Genomic DNA, 20,614 nt, shown 5'->3' on the forward strand with positions numbered 1-20,614 from the left:
TGTGAGAGGCTTTTATGCAGCAGACAGAGGCAAGGATGAGCTAATGACAAAAAAGTCTCCTGCAGTTTAGTATGAACGCATTATATCTCATTTTTTAAGTAAATTAAGAGAAATCTGGGATTTTCTGACTGGAATCGTTAGATGTATCAGAAAGTAAGTATACTTCCTATTTTTCAATGTGTACTTTTATCTTTTTTTCCACTCAAAAGTTTATTTTGTTGAAATAAATTTCAGGGACCATCAAATTATCACTTTAACAAATTCATTGTTACTAATTTTGCATTTTAATCATTTAGTCATTGTTCAAACAAAGCAACAGTTTCTGCCTTTTGGTCTGCTAATTTTGCTAATAAATTATAACAAAAACATATTTATTCCTAAAGGAACAGAATGCCGACTTCCAGAAAAAAATTAAATAAAAGGAGAGAGGGAGGAAAAGGGCACAATACAACCTTTGATACTTATCACCTGCTGGCTGGTCTAGTTCATACTATAGAGAGAAAATAATACAATATTATTAAGAGCTTACACACATTTAAAATTCTGGTTGCTAAGAATGAAGAGAGATCAAGACAGATGAAAAGCCATATGGATTACATTTTAACAATTTTGGTTTCTATACAGTAAATCTTACAGAGAATTTTAGTTATTCTGATTATTTAGTCTCCCAGGAAGAAGGCAATGGGATATTTCGGCACTAAAAAACTCCCTTGAGGTCCATCTTGGTGTCAGACAAATTTAGGAGTAAAAAGACAGAGTGAATATAGTTTAAAAAAAGGCTCGATTGTTAATTTAAATAAGCATCATAGAAATTATATAAATGGATCATGGATCAGCATGGTACAGAAATATATTATTGATATGGCTCCGTGTGAGCATTAATATCTCTGGTTTCTGATATCTTCCCATAATTTAAGTAACTTTACTCTTGTTTACAAGCAAGGCATTTCTTTCTGTCAGTCGTATTTAAAAGAATCTATATTAAGAAAAAATATACATGAGGAATCTAAAAAAAGACAAATGAACTTATTTACAAAACAGAAACAGACTCAGACATAGAAAACAAACTTATGGTTACCGGAAAGGGAGAAGGGGTGGGAAGGGATAAATTGGGAGTTCAAGATTTACAGGTACTAACTACTATATATAAAGAACAAGTTTATACTGTATAGCACAGGGAACTATATTCGGTATCTTATAGTAACCTATAATGAAAAAGAATATGAAAACAAACATATGTGTGTATATGTATGACTGAACAACTATGCTGTACACCAGAAATTGACACAACACTGTAAACTGACTATACTTCAATAAAAATGAAATAAAATAATCTTCAAAAAAAGAAAAAAATGATCATAGTTATCATTAAGCTCAGGGATTGTGATTAGGGTCAGTCTCCACCAAAGTCTTGTAAGACAATAAAGTTTGTAAAAGGCATTAGAATTAAAATTCAAAATTAGATATTTCAATCCTATAACCACAACACCCTGGAAACTGGAAAAAAATCAATATCTAAACTATGGACATAACTAGTATATATTGCTATAGAAACATATAATTAAGAGATGTTTGCTCATATAGAAAATTTAGTTACATACAAAGATTTTACATAAAGTCACCAATGAGGGGAAAATTTAACATAGACCTGTGACTGCATATTCCTTTTTAACAGACAATGTATAAAATACTCTGCTTTAACAGGAGTGGATATTGCCAAAAAAATCTTACACAGAAAAAGTTCTAGTGCTTCATTACATTAGAGCAAATAATACCAATAGTTAAATCTTCAATTCCTTTACTATTCATGTATTCTTTCTTTTTGTTTTGTTTTTCATGAATAGATTTGACCTGAAGAAAAAAATCAGTATGAGAAACCACACAGTGATTACAGAGTTTGTACTCTTGGGCATATCAGACAACCCAGAGCTTCAGGTTGTAATTTTTATCTTTTTATTTCTGGCTTATGTATTAAGTGTTGCTGGAAACCTCACCATCATCATCCTTACTTTATCAGACTGTCATCTAAAGACTCCTATGTATTACTTCCTCCGGAACTTCTCCTTCTTAGAAATTACATTCACCAGTGTTTCGATCCCCAGGTTTTTGGGGGCAATCATTACTAAAGTCAAGACCATTTCCTTTAACAATTGTTTAGCTCAGTTATTTTTCTTCATCTCCATGGGTGTGTCTGAATTTTTCCTTCTAACTGCCATGTCTTATGATCGTTATGTTGCCATCTGCAAACCTCTGCATTACACCACCATCATGAACAAGAAAATCTGTACCCTGCTCGTCTTCAGTTCGTGGCTAGGAGGATTTCTTACCATCTTCCCACTACTCATGCTTATCCTCCAGCTAGATTTCTGTGCTTCCAATGTAATTGATCACTTCTCTTGTGACTATTTCCCCATTTTACAACTCTCATGCTCAGATACATGGTTTTTAGAGACGACCGGCTTTTACTTTGCTTTTGTGACTCTGCTCTTCACTTTGTCCTTAGTGATTCTGTCCTACGTGTGCATAATTAGCACCATTCTGAGAATCCCGTCTGCCAGTCAGAGGAAAAAGGCTTTCTCCACGTGTTCCTCTCACATGATTGTCATTTCCATCTCTTATGGAAGCTGTATATTCATGTATGTCAAGCCTTCAGCAAAAGAGCGAGCTTCACTGACCAAAGGAGTAGCTATTCTTAACACTTCAATTGCCCCCATGTTAAACCCTTTTATTTACACTCTGAGGAACCAGCAAGTAAAACAAGCTTTCAAAAACTTGGTTTATAAAGTAATGTTTTCTGGAAATGAATAAAATTATGTATTAACATGAATGAATGTCATCGTGAAGATCTGATAAAGGAAGAATGAAATTTAATCTCCTACAATATCCTCCTCCATCTCCCAGATACCTACTATGCTGACCTCATTTGCTTACGTTTTTCTGTTAAACTTGAAAGCAACTATGCTGTGTCTTCCTTTCAAACTACCTGTAGCTTCCATGTAATCATTGATTTGTACTTCTGAATAGAGAGCCAGTAGCTACAGAACATAAATTGTTTTTCCTATTATTCTGAATAATAAACATATTTTATTATGTAATGTCTAAATGAGGAAACACTGCTATAATCACCTTACTCTTAAATTTTCTCTTTTGCTACTAATATAAGTTTCTTTCTTAAAATTATATGAAATAAATTAAATATCAGCAACAACCACATTTTTTGCACACTATCTGCTGCATCTGTCCAATTCTTCCCCCTCATCTGATATTCTTGGCTATTTACTTTCCTAATTACAAATAATCTGAAGTTCCTAATATCACATGACTCAGTTGTGCTGAAGGCCTGTGTTATGTCTTATTTTATATACTTTCCTTTTTATCTGTATTATTTTTTAAAAATATGTAAAAGAGGGATATTTAGGCGCCACCATTACTCCTGTGCCACCTGTAAGTTGGATAGGAATTTCATGAAAATAATATCTCTTCTAGAGAAGCACTTATTCTGTGCCATATGCTGAACCAGGAATGTTCTGTACCATATCTGTGTGAAATCAGACATGATTATCTCTTTGTTACAAATGAGTAAATTGATGCTCAGAAAGATTGGGTAATTTGCCTGAAGTCTTGAGCTATATAGACAACATGATAGACTGATTAAAAAAGCAAAACAAAAGAAAACAAAACAAGAACTTGTGCTTGCTCAATTTTCTACCTATTTGAAACTCTGTAAGGATCTGCAAATTTTGCATAGCTTTCACCAAGACCTACACAATTTTACTGGCTTTGTTTCACTCACATCATCTCATTGTGGCATGATTATATTACAGTCTAGTCTCAGAAGGTACTAACTCCTAATAGTACACTTGGCATATCAATGACAACATTAATTGATAAAAACGAGAAACTCTTTAAGTGTCATTGCTGCTGAGCAACAGAAGGAGTAGGAAAGACATGTAAAACATCAGTGGTATTACAGTACCAAAAATTTCTATTGGAAGGCAGATTAAAAACAATGGAGTTAGTGAATGTGCTTGGTACAATGTGGTAGATTACCAGTTTAAAAAAATTGGCTTGGAGGTTGGGGTAGAGGTCTGCATCAGGAATTCAGACAATCAGGTGTTAATCCCTGGCTGAAAAACAATGCCAAGGGAACCTGACTTCACACAGTGTTGTTGTTTGCTTGTTGTTTTTTTTTTTTCTGTCTCACTGGACACTGTCCCCCAAGCTTCCTTTTCCGACTTCAATACTAATGTGTATTATGTTTTATATTCCTTAGTGTTTTGTGAACATTTCTGTTCTGGCAATTTTGATATCCTGAATTAGTCCCCTTGAGCCAGCAGGAGAGAGAACAGATAAAACATTAAGCAACTTATGCCACTTTGAAATCTATGTAGAAACCATACCAGAGAGTTTTTAAACACCTTCTCGTATTTTTTTTTCTCTTTTATATATTTGGTCCTTTCTTACTCTCTATAGTCAAAGACACACTCTGGATAAAATGAGAGATAAAAGACAAAAACATTGACAATCAAAGGCAAATTTGTCCAAAGAGAGGAAATGTTTACAGAAATGCTGATTTTCTTGGATTACAACAATGGCAGTTGCTAATATTTTTTTATATTCCACCCATTCTGAGTGTGAATAAGGCTGTATGAAAATCAGAGGTAAGTTGGACATACAGATAGTAGTGGAAGTCTCCCAAAACTGTATCAGTGATTCATTGCTTATCAGCTAAACTTTTAATCAAATTAAATAGGATATATTGGAGTTATATTCTGTACCTGGATATATTAAACAGTGTAAAAAGAGGTAGTTAATTTTGTTTTATTATGTCAATTTATTCATATCCTATTAACTAAAGGCAGGTAATTACTGTCTCTGTGTGTTTCTAATCTAATATAGGCTTTGTAGTAATCTGTTTAGAAGAATAGACTTTAATTTCAGGTAGACTATTTGCCAACTATAAGAATATATTTAAAGTATAACTTCAGTGACCCTAGTTGTTTATTTGGGAATAAAGATAAAAGTTTCATAGGTGTGTTATAAGGATTAAATGCGATAAAATACAAAAGTTCTTAGTACTTCACTTGAATAAATAATGCTTTTGCTAAATCACAATTACTATGAATATCCTTCCCAGAGCTAGGAATTAATTCCAACTAAAAGAAGAATAAAGTAAATAAAATAGGTCTTCTTAACACATATTAAGTGCCACAGGATTTTTAGAGTACTTTCATTTAGATTATTTCTTTAAAAAAAAATCTTGAAATTTCAACTCCATTTTAAACAGAGATAACTGAAGCTTAAAGAAAGTAAATAACTTATCCAAAGTCACCAGTCTATGTGGCCCATTTGTATGTTTAATCCATGTGTTCTAACTGTAAAGACCGTACACTGTGTGTGGTAGTTTATCCTAGAATGTCATAAGTAATAAATTAATAGTATTTTGATATCATAGTATTTTTATTAGTTTATTTACTTTTCCTTCCCTGTCTAAATTATAGATAGCTAGCTTATGACTGAAAATGTGAGGTTAGGAGCTGATATTCACCATACACTCCAACAGATATGAGTGTTACTATTTCTGAAGTTACTATTAAAAGTGATTTGATAATCTCTCTTTCCCCTTGTTTTGTCTCTATGAACACTGGTATGTACGCTGTGAACTGAATCTGCCCATCATTACTGAAATAAAGAAATATAAATTATTCAGATTTCTCCAGGAGAATAGTTATCTAAAATAACTGTGAAAAAAAAAGTATCTAATAAAACAATCATTCCAACCACTCAGTGGATTCTCCAGACGAATCCTTGCCTTCAGGCCTTCAGGCCATGAGAAGTTCTTAAGTGTCATGCTGCAAAGCTTACAATGACTGACCAGCACCCAAAGTAAATTTAAAGTAATTATGAAGCTGAATTAGATGTTACCCACAACATTGAATTAAACTATTTTTCTTTTCATAATGTACTAAACTAAACCCTAAAACACTCTTTAAACACACAAAGTAGTAGAAACAATGATAAAATGAATAAAACACATTGTTTTGGTGGTATGATTTGTGAAATTTTTCTAATGATCTATAATGAGGTTTAACTGAAGAAGAGAGAATTGGTAGACACAGAAAAAGTTGAAACAACTGGACTCTCAAAGTCATTGCATTACTAAGAGATATTTCCACCCAGTACAAAATAAAACATTATTAAAAACAAACAAACAAAATAACAACAAAACACACAAGAAATACAATGGAACTAGTCTGAGGCTTTCATCTCAGTCTCTCAAAGGAACATCTTTTGGTCCTTGAAACATAATGTACCCTTTAATTCAGAGTCTCCTTCTCTTCTTGGGCATCAGAGAAATCATGAATATCTAGTTTATTTAAAGGGTCACTAACTTGATGGCAGGGATTTAGAAAGGGCAGGAGATAGGAGTGTTTTCAGAATGACACCTTAAAGATGCTTCAGAGTCATCTCATGTAACAAACATGAAGTATCGCTGTTAATTTTCATTTTGAATAGCTCAAAGAGCCTGTCTCAGGGATTCTTAGGGAGCAAGTAAGAACTGAGTTTGATGAAATGGGTGGAAGAAAGTATAAAGCACAATAAGTACTCTAATTCATGTTCTTCCAGGGGGAAACATGGACCTGCATTCAGAAATAAAAGCTGAAAAGATGAGTTAAATGCTGGAGATTTCCTTCACGCCCTGTGTGAATACATCCTTGGGATGGCTGAAGGCTCTAGGAAGCATATAGACCTCGTTAAACATGGGGTTTATTTCTCTCAAAAGGCTGATGAATGAATGAATGCTGATAATTTTTATCAGGCTTATTTGATGTTGGTAAATAAATGCAATCCACTGAATTTTCATAAACATTTTCACACAAAAAGTATAGTATACACTCCTAACCCTGTGATATTGGATCACGTCTTGCTACAGTTTCTTTAAGCTTATTTTCTCTGGTCCTGGAAGACTGGCTATGTAAGTGTTCATTTTCAGTGATGCTCACATGAACTCTTCCAATATCTATTAATACCTTTGTTCATAGCTCTTCATACATTCTGTCACAAGTTTAATCAGTAGCAAAAAGTGTAAATCATATTATTATTCAGAAGAGTATTAAAATTAACAGGAAACTTAAGAGGAAAAACAAAATGTAAAAAAAGTAGAAATATGTTTTAAAATACAGTGTACTGATACATTGTTCACCATGTAATAGTAACAATATAATTTTTAAAACCTGGATATCCAATGCCAATAAGTTACTGCAGAAATTTCAGTCTAGAGAGTGAAACCAAATCTTGTCTATATGATGAGAATGCGTTTTCTGATTTAAGATGTCATGAAAAAGTAGTGCTTTCCATGAAAAACAAACCCTTATAAAGGAAAAGTGAAGTTACTGAGAGGGAGTAAATTTAATTAAAAGGATGAATTGTAAAAAATTAAGGACATTAATTTTGAAATAACATTTTACAGTTTTCTTTTAAGTTATATATCAAAAAAATTAGCTTCCTTTACATGTTTTTTGTTATAAATTTACTCAATACAGAGAATTTAAACCAAGCAGATAATACATCTTGAAAAAAGTAGGTAATGTAGCAAAATACATCTTGTAAAACAAAGATAGAGCTGATGTGATATACAGCCTAGAATTTGGCATAAAGTGGAGACCTGCAACAAACTCAACATTCATCAATTAATTAGACAAGTGTTTATTTCAAACCTACTATCACTATACTATATATACTATAGAGAGGTGTCACAAGAGATTTTGTAGTCTGTGAGGTGGGTTTCAAAGGATGAATTGAGAATTAAGAGTTCTATAGTCCTCATTACAGTGGGTATCAAACCTGGCGTTCAGGGAATAAGGAAGAAGCCGATTTGAAAATCACTGAAATCTGCTACCCACAGTGCTAGTCACATGCGTATGTTTAATGCAAACCTCACAATCTTTCTGAGAAAGGTTACGATTACTAATGAGGAGCGGAGAAACGAAGTGGCCACTGGTAGCAACGCTGATGTGCTGCAAATATCTAATATTCCTCAAATGTGGCGCTTAAATCCCAGCTGACGATGAGGGAAGTGACTTGTTTGTGGAAAGCGAGGGAGCGGTGATGAGGCGGCGAAGGCAGATATACCATGGTGGGAGAGGTCACCACGTACACACAGTGGGAAGAACTAGGCTAAGAGTCACTATCCCCGAATGCCTGACAGGTAGTGTACAATCATGTGATTCTACTTCATTTGTGTTTTTATTGTGATTGTTCTGATATGATTCTCTTGGCGCTAAATTTATTCATTACTACTTATCTTAGACATAGCTTTCTACATAGGACAACATCCAAATCCCAAATGTTTTCAGCTCAGTCGTCAGGAAATGTTTTCTCCATTGAACAAAGCCTTATGTGGGTACTGTTAAATGCTAAGCATTTTTCTAAGTACTTCACATATATTCACTCATTTAATGCTCACAATAACTTTATGAGATAGGTTTCCATGCAGTGGAATAAAGCATGTATTTATAGACGAAGCACTGAGGGACTGAATGACTTTCAGACCTACGAAGTGGCTTGGATTCATACCTAGATATCCTCACTCTTCCTTGTAGAAATATCTATGGTAATATCATTCAAATTTTATTTTAAGAAAAGGAAAAATTAAAAACTCACTATTTTAAAAACACACAAATACACAAACTATTACCCTCAGCTTTCTTGAAGAGCACTTGTCTAACTCTTTAATAATCATATTTAAGTATTATTTTAAATAATATTTTAAATAGAAGGGGAAATAGGTTGTATAGGAATGAAGTCCATAATGATGACACAGTGTTAGGCTGAACTATTACAAAATGTTACCAGGGTTTCACATGTAATGAACTGCCAGCTTACAGTATTTTCTATCTTCCTCCCCTCTACTCTAACATCTGCAGCTGTTTCAATGACTTTAGCTTTTCTGACTTCCAATAAGGTAACAGAAGGAGTTGAAAAAACTGAGTGTTAGCAAATTTGATAGATAGCTAAGGACAAAATGTTCCTTTTACTAAAAAACCATGGCATCGTTCCCATTTTTGAAAATTCTCAATATAATCAAACTTTCAAGTTACAGAGAATGGGAGACATACGTAGGGATTGGAATAGCACAAAGATGGTTCTCAGGAAACCTCATGGGTTATGGGCACCTTTCTGAAAGTTCACAGGTAGTCTATGGAGTCAGAAAAGTCTAGGCACAAATCCCGTCTCTACCACTTAAAACTCTGGGATATTTATCTTTTTAAACCTGCCTTAGCCAAAGAGTTTTCACCTGTAAAAGAGAGGAAACTAAAGGATCATTGTGATTATCATTGTGATTTATTTGCTTTAAATGTCCCCTGAAAGTGAGATGACATACTATTCAGCCAGATGCTAGCTCCACACTTGGCTATTTGGCAATCTACTCTTCAGGTTTGTCCCTTGTGCCTTCTCCTGTAGGTCTGGCCCAGGGAGATACAAATAAGCAACTGAAGAATGAGGAACTACACAGTAATAAGAGAGTTTATCCTCCTAGGACTGTCCGATGACCCACACCTTCAGGCTGTCATCTTCATCTTTCTGCTCATCACCTACATGTTCAGCATCACTGGGAACCTGACCATTATCACCCTGACCCTGCTGGACTCCCACCTCCAGACCCCCATGTATTTCTTCCTCAGAAACTTCTCCTTATTAGAGGTGTCATTCACAACTGTCACTATCCCCAGGTTCCTGAGCACCATTGTTACAGGAGATAAAACCATTTCCTTTGATGACTGTATGGCTCAGTTATTTTTTTTCATTCTCTTGGGAGTCACTGAATTTTACCTGCTGGCCGCCATGTCCTATGACCGCTACGTTGCCATCTGCAAACCTCTCCATTACACGACCATCATGAACCAGAGAGTCTGCATACTCCTTGTCTTCTTTTCTTGGCTCATTTCATTCTTAATCATATTCCCTGCACTCATGTTGCTCTTAAACCTTGATTACTGCAGATCTAATATTATTGACCATTTTACCTGTGATTACTTCCCTCTGCTACAACTTTCTTGTTCAAACACCAAATTCCTAGAAATAATGGGGTTTTCTTGTGCTGTGTTCACTCTAATGTTCACTTTGGCACTGATATTCCTGTCCTACATATATATCATCAGCACAATTGTGCAGATTCCTTCTACCAGTCAGAGGACAAAGGCCTTTTCCACATGTTCATCCCATATGATTGTCATCTCCATCTCTTATGGCATCTGCATCTTTATGTATATTAAACCCTCAGCAAAGGATAGAGTGTCTTTGAGCAAGGGTGTGGCTGTGCTCAACACCTCAGTAGCCCCAATGCTGAACCCCTTTATTTACAGCCTAAGGAATCAGCAAGTCAAGCGAGCCTTCATGGACATCGCGAGGAAGAGTATTTTTCAGAAGCAAATGAAATGATGTGGTGTAATGAATTAGAGACACATTGCAGGGAAATTTTAAAATTTCAATAGTGTATTCAAATCACAATGGCCTCCATGCCATTCTTGTTTATTCTCTCTTTCCTTCTAGCAGTTTACAAGCCCATTTGTTTAGTATCTTTCTCATTCAATTTGCATAACTTTGCTTAAGTCTTTCTGACTCTCATTCTTCTGAACACTTGTTAGTTGCAACTTCTTAAACTAAATACATTTAAGGTAAAATTGCATTTTGAGTTTTGTTTAGGAAAGAAACAATCACCAGGAATGGAGGACACTGTATAAAGATGTCTGATATTTCACTTACTTAGTACAGAAAACATAATCTTGTGAGTTTCATTTATGTTTGACGGAAGTTCCCTTTACCATCTTGTAGTTTCTCTGGAAACATTTTTTAAATGCCATATAATTTACTGGAAAATGTGAAGGTTTTTATTTAAAATCTAAAAAATATTACTTGCTGCTTGCTTTAATAGGGGATGTTCAAATAATTTATTCATTTATTTAAAAAGTATATATTTTTAACAATATGTACTTCTGTAGGGATAGTGCTAAATAGAGCTCCATATTCTCAATCCCATAATTACTCAGTAGATGCAAGCAGATACACACATAGTAGAAAACAGTGAAGAAATAGCCACTTTAGATATGTAGGATAAATTCACTTTCTGTAATTCCATGGAACATAAGCTTCCTTTTCTGATTTTGCTAATATACATATATATATCCTTCTCAGGGCATTTATCCAGATTATTTTATACCTAAAAAATTTCATTTAAGTTTTGTAGAAGATAAAAGCTTCAAATGAATGCAAAATCTTCCATTTTATATAAAATTAGGATTTCATCTGTTAAAATACTCTCACATTTATTCTGCTTGAGGCATTAATAAGTGCCTAAAGTATTTTTGGAATGGGGTGTGTGTGCACGTGTGTGCGTATGCGTGTGTGTGTGTGTTTGTGTGTAAAGTGAAATAATGATTATGGATATTAAAAAGTATTCTAAATTATATAAACCAAATTTGGTAATACAAAAATAAACCTAATTAGTGGTGCAACATTCCTAATAATCATTATGAGATATATTCACTTGAGAGACACAACACAGGATTTGTGGAGAAAAGAAAAAAAAATTGACAGAAAATTGAAAGAGATACAAAATATTAGAGGAGAATTAAGAATGGTTTCTGTTGTTCATTCCATCCTATCTGAAGTATAATTTGTATGTTAAATAAGACAAATAGTTGACAAACTTGAGGATTCTATACCCTCTAAGCACATGTTTCCCATGGGTAAATCAGGTTATAAGTTCAGGTAAATCAAGTATAAACAACTTACCACAGGGAGGGAAATAATCTAAAAGCTTATTTCATAAATAGCTATCAATAAATTGTAATAAATACTAATATTGTTCTACATATCTAACTGCTACAGTTATGAATATGTAAGGCTTATATTTTTAAGACAAGAACACTTAACATGAGATCTACCCACTTCAAATTTTGAGGGCACAGTACAGTGTTGTTAACTACAGGCACGGTGCTGTGTAGCAGATCTCTAGAACTTACTCGTCATGTATAACTGAAACTTTATGCACATTTTTATGTACAACTTTAAGTACAATTTTATTTTTATGTACAATTTTGTTTCTATGTACAATTTTTATTATTTCTACGTGATTCTCTTACTGCAGATTTTAACTTAGACCTAACATAGCCTTTATCATTAGATACCATCTTTAAGCTGAAGGTTCTTAATTCAATGGTCAGGAAGCATATTTTTCATAGAGCAAAGCCTTCTATGACTTTTATTACATGCTTGGCACTTTTCTAAAGATTTCACACAGAGACGTCATTGAAAGCTCAACTCTGTGAGATAGACAGGTGTTCAAAGGAATTTACGGATGAACTAACTCAGGCACAGAGGAGTTCAGGACTTTTAAAATAGCAAATGGCCAGGATTCACTCTTCCTTATGGAAATATCTATGATGCAATTTTTTTCATTTTATTAAAAACAGAAAAATTAAAACCTACTATTATTTAACACATATAAATACATAAACATATTAACGTCTGCTTTCTTGAAAAGCACCTAGCCATCTCTTTGACTGAAGGAAATTCTTCTGAAATAATAATGATACTTATTATTTTAAACAGAAAGGGAAACAGATTGTATTAGAATAAAGCCCATAATGATGACACATGGGTAGGCTGAATCGTCATGAAACGTTGCCAGGAATTCACATGCAAGGAACCTCAGTTTTTAAGCCCTTCCAGTGACATTATTTTCTCCCTTTCCCCCTAACATCTCAGGTTCCTCATGGCAGTGGCTTCAGTGTATCTCACCTCAGGTGAGGTAGTAGCAGGAGTTGGAAAAGATGAGTGCTACATGCCTAAGGAAAAACCAATCACTTTTATTAAAAATTAATTATATTTACCAATTTTGAAGTCTCAGTGCAACTAAACCCTCGGCCCCCAGCTTGGGCACCCTATCCCTGGGGTCTGGCTCCAGGAGCACAAGCCCCCTTGGCTGGTCTGAGGACCAGCGGGGCTTATTGGAGGGCTGTAGAAACTGAGGCTCTGCTCTTGAGGAGTGGACAAACAGACCTGCTTGCTCCCAATCTCAGACACTGGAAAATGCCTGGTGCCCTTGATCAGCCTGCCAGATTCCCCTAGCGTGTCCCCCAGCCACGCAGGCTCATGCTCCAGCCCCTTGGACCCAGCCCCAACCCCAATCCAAACACAGACTGTCATTATGCTAGGGAGAAGCCTAGCTCACTCTGGACTGCTGTTCCAGCCCCTCGGGGCTCCTGACCCCTCCACCCCCACTCCCGGCCAAGGTGGCTACGATCCTCAATCCGGGGAGAAGGCTTGGCTTGCACTGATCTATGGCTCTAGTCACTCTGCCTCCAGCCATACCTCCCAGGGAGACGGCTGCCAGCACACACCAGAACACTCGGCCAGTGCTCACTTCAGATCCAGCTCTCCTATCAAAGCCACTGTGCACAGGCAGACTGCACAGAGATGCCACATAAGGATATGGCTTCAAGACTGAGATAGGTAACTGTTTCTACCTCATGTCATAGGACAAACAAGGAAAATCAAATCAAATGCAAGGACAGTGGCACATGTACCAAAGAAAGAAAAAAAAACCAGAAAAAAAAAACTAATGAAATAAATGTAAGTAATTTACACAATAAAGAGTTCAAAGCAATAGTAACAGAAAACACTCCATGACTTGGGAAAATAACAGAAGAACATAGTGAGAACTTCAACAAAGGGAACTAGAAAAAGTAAAAGTGAACCAATCAGAGCTAGAGAATACAAGAACTGAAATAAAATGTACACTGAAGTGAATTAACCGAAGATTATGAGATACAGAAAAACTCATTAGCAACCCAAAAGACAGAATACTGGAAATCACCCAATCAGAACAGCAAAAAGAAAAAAATTTTTTTGAAATGAAGATAGTTTAAGGGACCTCTTGGACAACATCAAGTGCACTAACATTTATATTATAAGGGTCCCAGAAGGAGAAGAGACAGAGCTAGGAGCAGAAAATGTATTTGATTAAATTATGGCTGAAAACGTCTCTAACCTAAAGAAGGAAATGGATATCCAAGTTCAGGAAGCAAAGAGAGTCCCAAACAAGATGAATCCAAAGAGACTCAAACCAAAACATATCTTAATTAAAATGGAAAACGTCCAAGATAAAGAGATAATTTTAAAAAGCAGTGAGAGAAAAAATAGTCACATAAAAAGCAATCTCCATAATCAGCTCATTTTTCAGCAGAAACTCTGCAAGTCAGACAGGAGTAGCATGATATACTTGAGGTGTAATGTACAACATGATAAAGATAATTAACACTGCTGTATGTTATGTATGAAAGTTGTTAAAAGAGTAAATCCTGAGTTCCCATTATAAGGAAAATTTATTTCTATTTCTTTAATTTCATATCTATATGAGATAGCAAATGTTCAATAAACCTATTTCATGATGTTCGTAATCAAATCATTATGCTGTATACCTTCCATTTATACATAGTGCTGCATGTCATTTACACCTCAATACAACTGGATGAAATATATAGCATTTATATTCTATAAAGTAGTTATTATGTGATATGTATTATTATTTTATGTAATTATATAATGAATGTGTGACTTATTATTAACTGATTATATATAGTTTTAACTAAAAGATATTTGAGAAAAATAAGAACAACAATAAAGATAATTAACCAAACTTCAGTAACCAGAACTAAAATAAACAAAAGATTTGTATTTTGTGATACTTCTCACTAGTATGTTAATGACATGGTAAGTAAATGCAAGACCAAGATGAACAGAAAAATGAACAAAATTGACACTGTAATTAAATATTGCTACTGATAAGGAGAATTATTACTTAACTATGGAACAGCATTTTTAAAAAATTGTGAGCACAATATGTACATTATAATAGTTATTATTTATCTCAGAATTATGAAACAACCTTATTTCTTGAAGCCCCAACAATAACAAAACCTAGAGATAAACAAAAAGTGCATATGTAGAGAAATCACACATGCCACGATGAATAAATAATATTAGACTGAGTTCTCCTTTTGTAAGATTTCACATTTATTTTTTTTAGTCTTGAAATTATTTTGTAGATGTCAATGTTTAGGTCCTCTATGGGATACAAAGATGAACATAACCATTCTCAAGGGAGACTCATGATAGAGAAGAGTTAGGAGGCTACTGAGAATGCCAAGGGAGGCTTCGAGAAATCCCCATGGTCTACAGTAAGGAGAGATGCTCCCTGACTTTGCCCTGTTCCCAGGAGATGAATGCATAACTCCCTTCATAGGTCAAAACAGCTAGACTTGAAAATCTGAGCTACTAATGCCAACAGACGGACATCAGATCTAAGAATCTATACTCATAAGACCTGATATTGTCATATCCCTCTCAGTTCTCTCTCTCTTTTTTTTTTATAAGCGAAGCAGTAACTTTATTTTTCTACAGTATGACCATATCATTATGAGGTTTTCAGGATAGTAATCTGTATACTGTGAGGTTTTTTTTTTTTTCTCTCCACATATCCTTTTTTTTTAAGTTTTTTTACTGAGTTATAGTCATTTTACAAAGTTGGGTCAAATTGCAGTGTAGAACACAATTTTTCAGTTAGACATGAACATACATATATTCATTGTTACATTTTTTTTCTATGAGCTATCAGAAGATCTTGTATACATTTCCCTATGTTATAAAGTATAATCTTGTTACCTATTCTGCATTGTGAAATCCCAGTCTGTCCCTTCCCACTCCTATCCCCTTGGCAACCACAAGTTTGTATTCTTTGCCTATAAGTGTGTTTCTGTTTTGTATTTATGTTTTGCCTTTTTTTTTCAGATTCGACATATGAGCAATCTCAGATAGTATTTTTCTTTCTCTTTCTGGCTTACTTCACTTAGAATGACATTCTCCAGGAGCATCCATGTTGCTGCAAATGGCATTATGTTGTTGGTTTTTATGGCTGAATAATATTCCATTATATAAATGTACCACCTCTTCTTTATCCAGTCATCTGTTGATGGACATTTAGGCTGTTTCCATGTATTGGGTATTGAAAATAGTGCTGCTATGAACATTGGGGTGCCAATGTCATTTTGAAGTAGGGTTCGTTCTGGATATATGCCCAGGAGTGGGATTCCTGGGTCATATGGTAAGTCTATTCCTAGTCTTTTCAGGAATCTCCATACTGTTTTCCACAGTGGCTGCACCAAAGTGCCTTCCCACCAGCAGTGTAGGAGGGTTCCCTTTTCTACACAGCCTCTTCAGCATTTGTCATTTTTGGACTTTTGAATGATGACCATTCGGACGGTGTGAGGTGATACCTCATTGTAGATTTGATTTACATTTCTCTGTTATTAGTGATATTGAGCATTTTTTCATTTGCCTATTGATCATTTGTATTTCTTCCCTGAAGAATTGCTTGTTTAGGTCTTCTGCCCATTTTGGGATTGGGTTGTTTGTTTTTTTTCTTATCAAGTTGTATGTGCTGCTTATATATTCTGGAGACCAAGCTTTTGTCGGTTTCATTTGCAAAAATTTTCTCCCATTCCATAGGTTGTCTTTTTATTTTACTTATGGTTTCCTTTGCTGTGCATAAGCTTGTATGTTTAATTAGGTCCCATCTCTTTATTCTTGCTTTTATTTCTATTGATTTGGGTAGACTGCCCTAGGAGAACATTTTTGAGATGTATGTCAGATAATGTTTTGCCTATATTTTCCTCTAGGAGGTTTACTGTATCTTATCTTATGTTTAAGTCTTTGACCCATTTTGAGTTATTTTTGTGTATGGTGTAAGGGAGAGTTCTAGCTTCACTGATTAACATGCTGCTGTCCAGTTTTCCCAACACCATTGGCTGAAGAGACTGTCTTTATTCCATTGTATATTCTTGCCTCCTTTGTCCAAGATGAGTTGACCAAAAGTTTGTGGGTTCATTTCTGGGCTCTCTATTCTGTTCCATTGGTCTATATGTCTGTTTTTGTACCAATACCATAATACCATGCTGTCTTGATGACTGTAGCTCTGTAGTATTGTCTGAAGTCTGGGAGAGTTATTCCTCCAGCCTCTTTCTTTTTCTTCAGTAATGCTTTGGCAATTTTAGGTCTTTTGTGGTTCCATATAAATTTTATTATGATTTGTTCTAGTTCTGTGAAATATGTCCTGGGTAATTTGATAGGGATTGCATTAAATCTGTAGATTGCCTTGGGCAGTGTGACCATTTTAACAATATTGATTCTTCCAATCCAGGAGCATGGGATATCTTTCCATTTTTTAAAGTCTTCTTTAATTTCCTTTATCAGTGTTTTATAATTTTCCATGTAAAGTCTTTCATCTCCTTGGTTAGATTTACTCCTAAATATTTTATTACTTTGGTTGCTATTTTAAAGGGGATTGTTTCTTTACTTTCTTTTTCTGTTGATTCATCGTTAGTGTAAAGAAATGCAACTGATTTTTGAACGTTAATCTTGTAACCTGCTACCTTGCTGAATTCTTTGATCAGTTCTAGTAGTTTCTGTGTGGAACTTTTAGGATTTTGTGTATATAGTATCATGTCATCTGCATATAGTGACACTTTTACTTCTTCTTTTCCAATATGGATCCCTTTTATTTATCTCTCTTGCCTGATTGCTTTGGCTAGGACTTCCAAGACTTTATTGAATAGCAGTGGTGATAGTGGGCATCCTTGTTTTGTCCCAGATTTTCGTGGGAAGCTTTTGAGTTTTTCACCATTGAGTACTATGCTGGCTGTAGGTTTGTCATATATCGCTTTTATTATGTTGAGATATGTTCCCTCTATACCCACTTTGCTGTGAGTTTTTATCATAAATGGTATTGAATTTTATCAAATGCTTTTTCTGCATCTATTGAGATGATCATGTGGTTTTTGTCCTTTTCTGTTGTTGATGTGATGTATTACATTGATTGATTTGCATATGTTGAACCACCCTTGTGTCCCTGGGATGAACCCCTTGATCTTGATGTATAATCTTTTGTATGTGCTGTTGGACTCTATTTGCTAATATTTTGGTAAGGATTTTTGCATGTATGTTCATCAGTGATATTGGTCTGTAATTCTCTTTTTTGGTGGCGTCTTTGCCTAGTTTGGGTATCAGGGTGATGGTGGCTTCATAGAATGAGTTTGGGAGTATTCCCTCCTTTTGAATCTTCTGGAAGAGTCTGAGAAGGACTGGTATGAGTTCTTCTTTGTATGTTTGGTAAAATTTCCCGGTGAAGCCGTCCAGTCCCGGACTTTTATTTGTAGGGAGGTTTTTTTATTGCTAATTTGATTTCACTTCTAGTGACTGATTTGTTGAAGTGGTCAGTTTCTTCTTGGTTCATCTTGGTGGACTGTATGTTTCCAGAAACTTGTCCATCTCCTCTAGGTTATCCAGTTTGGTTCCATATAGTTTTTCATAATATTCTCATACGATGTTCTGTATTTCTATTTTATTTGTTCTAATTTCTCCATTTTCCTTTCTTATTTTGCTGATTTGTACCCTCTTTTTTTTCTTCTTTGTGAGTTTGGCCAGAGGTTTGTTGATTTTATTCACTTTTTCAAAAAACCAGCTTTTAGTTTGATTGATTTTTTCTATGGTTTTTTTAAATCTCTATTGTATTTATTTCCTCCCTGATCTTTATAATTTCCTTCCTTCTGCTGACTTTTGGGTGTTTTTGTTTTTGTTTTTCTAGTTCTTTTAGTTGGTGGATTAGATTGTTTATTTGAGATTGTTCTTTTTTGAGGAAGACTTGTATTACTATACACTTCCCTCTTAGCACTGCCTTTGCTGCGACCCATAAATTTTGTGTGGTTGTGTTTTCCTTTTCATTTGTCTCAAGGTATTTTTTAATTTCAACTTTGATTTCATCATTGACCCACTGGCTTTTTAATAGCATGTTGTTTAATCTCCATGCTTTCCTTTTTTTCTCCTTTGTTTCTCTGTTTATCTACTTTCATGGCATTGTGGTCAGTAAAGATGCTTCAGATAATTTCTATCCTCTTAAATTTGTTGAGATTCCTTTTGTGCCCAAGTACATAAACAAACCTAGGAAATGTTCCATGTGCACTTGAAAAGACTGAATATTCTATTTTGGGTGGGTATAATACTCTGAAAATATCCAGCAAATCTAATTTTTCTATTTTATCATTTAATTTCTCTGTTGCCTTATTTATTTTCTGTCTGGAGATCTGTCTAGTCATGTTAATGCACTGTTAAAGAATCCGACAATGATTGTATTCCCATCAACATCCCCCTTTATCTCTGTTATTAGTTGTTTCATGTACTTAGGTGTGCCTATGTTGGGTGCATACATATTAATGATTCTAATATCCTCAGTGTATATTACTCCTTTAATCATTATAAAATGTCCTTCTTTATCTTTCTTTATGGATCTCATTTAAAGTGTATTTTGTCTGAAATTAGTAATGCTACACCTGCTTTTTTGTAGATGATTAATGTTAGATTCTTCATATGTTCTAATATGTTTATTCCATGTTATAAAGTTAACTTTAAGCACTGTTTTTACTGTATCCCACAAATTTTGACAAGCTGTGTTTCCACTTTTACTTACCTCAAAATATTTTAAAATGTATTCTGACACTACTTATTTATTCCATATATTATTTAGAACCATGTTGTTTAATTTCCATGTATTTGAGGATTTTCTAGTTATGTTTTTGTTCTTGATTTCTCACTTAATTCCATTGCAGTTTGGGAGCAGACATTGCATTGTTTCTATTTAAATATTTGTTTGGTGTATTTGATGTCCCAAAATGTGGTAAATATTCCATGTGTGCTTGAGAAAAATGTGAATTTTGCTGTTATTGGGTGAAGTACCCTACACATGTCAATTTTAACCAGTTGATTGATGACATTGCTGAGTTTATCAATGTCCTTAACTAATTTTCTACTTGCTGCTGGGTATGTTCATTTCTGATGGATGAATGTTGACTTCTGCTACTGTAGTAGTGTATTCATCTGTTTCTTTTTGTAATTCTATTATTTTATACCTCACATAGTTTGATTATCTGCTCTTAGGTGCATAGTCATTAGGAATTCTTAGGTCTTCTTTGAAAATTGACCCTTTATCAAAGAGCCACTTTTATGGAGACATTTTATTTTATGAGAAAACAAAATATAATATATACACATGAGATTGACTCATCCTAGGATTTTAGTCAGCAAGGAAAAAAATGATCTACTCTTCAGAGAAATCTTGGTTTAGGAATTTCAGGAAACCTCTTCTAAAACATTTCCATGTTTAGCTATTTCCTCATAGATAGTATGCAAATATTCCATATGCTTCTGGCCTATTTCTCACACCCTCTTGTCTCAATGGACATTGTCCCTTATGTTTCTTGTTTCAATGTTGGTACAAATGTTGATAATATGTTCATAATCCTAAGTGTGTTTTCCGCTTGGCCTTTGTTGACACATTGAATTCACTGGAGTATTTCCCATGAGCCTGGGCATACAGGGTGGATAAAATAACACGTGGCTTATGCAGGTTATAATCCTTGCAGAAATCATGTCCAGAAAGCCTCAAAGTAACTGCATAACTTGCTTTGCTTCCCTATTTTTGCTCCCATGGCTATAATGG

General features: G+C 34.6%; 3 protein-coding genes across 7 annotated transcripts in view; 2 read left to right on the plus strand and 1 right to left on the minus strand.

The window, feature by feature from the left end:
• The window catches only part of LOC140685360 (olfactory receptor 10C1-like), a 333,851-nt gene that overhangs the window by 68,617 nt on the left and 244,620 nt on the right, over nucleotides 1-20,614 (minus strand). The window lies entirely within an intron of this gene.
• LOC102529390 (olfactory receptor 6C3-like) lies at nucleotides 1,870-2,808 on the plus strand. The gene has a single exon (XM_006203164.2). It carries the CDS (start codon nucleotides 1,870-1,872, stop codon nucleotides 2,806-2,808), a length of 939 nt encoding a protein of 312 aa, XP_006203226.2.
• On the plus strand, nucleotides 9,502-11,636 carry LOC102532761 (olfactory receptor 6C1). Of its 2 annotated transcripts, XM_072973894.1 has the most exons (2): nucleotides 9,502-10,398; nucleotides 11,616-11,636. In XM_072973894.1, the coding sequence occupies exons 1-2, from the start codon at nucleotides 9,502-9,504 to the stop codon at nucleotides 11,634-11,636; spliced, it is 918 nt and encodes a 305-aa protein (XP_072829995.1). The 2 variants fall into 2 exon arrangements, with proteins under 2 accessions (XP_072829995.1, XP_006203172.2); XM_006203110.3 differs by lacking the exon at nucleotides 11,616-11,636 and having other exon boundaries at nucleotides 9,502-10,443.

This window comes from Vicugna pacos, chromosome 12, assembly GCF_048564905.1.
Source record: "Vicugna pacos chromosome 12, VicPac4, whole genome shotgun sequence".
NCBI classification, from domain to species: Eukaryota; Metazoa; Chordata; class Mammalia; order Artiodactyla; family Camelidae; genus Vicugna; species Vicugna pacos.

What these genes read in the sequence shown, in the direction of transcription:
- LOC102529390 (XM_006203164.2), top strand. Translation starts at nt 1,870, where the DNA reads ATGAGAAACCACACAGTGATTACAGAGTTTGTACTCTTGGGCATATCA.
- LOC102532761 (XM_006203110.3), top strand. Translation starts at nt 9,502, where the DNA reads ATGAGGAACTACACAGTAATAAGAGAGTTTATCCTCCTAGGACTGTCC.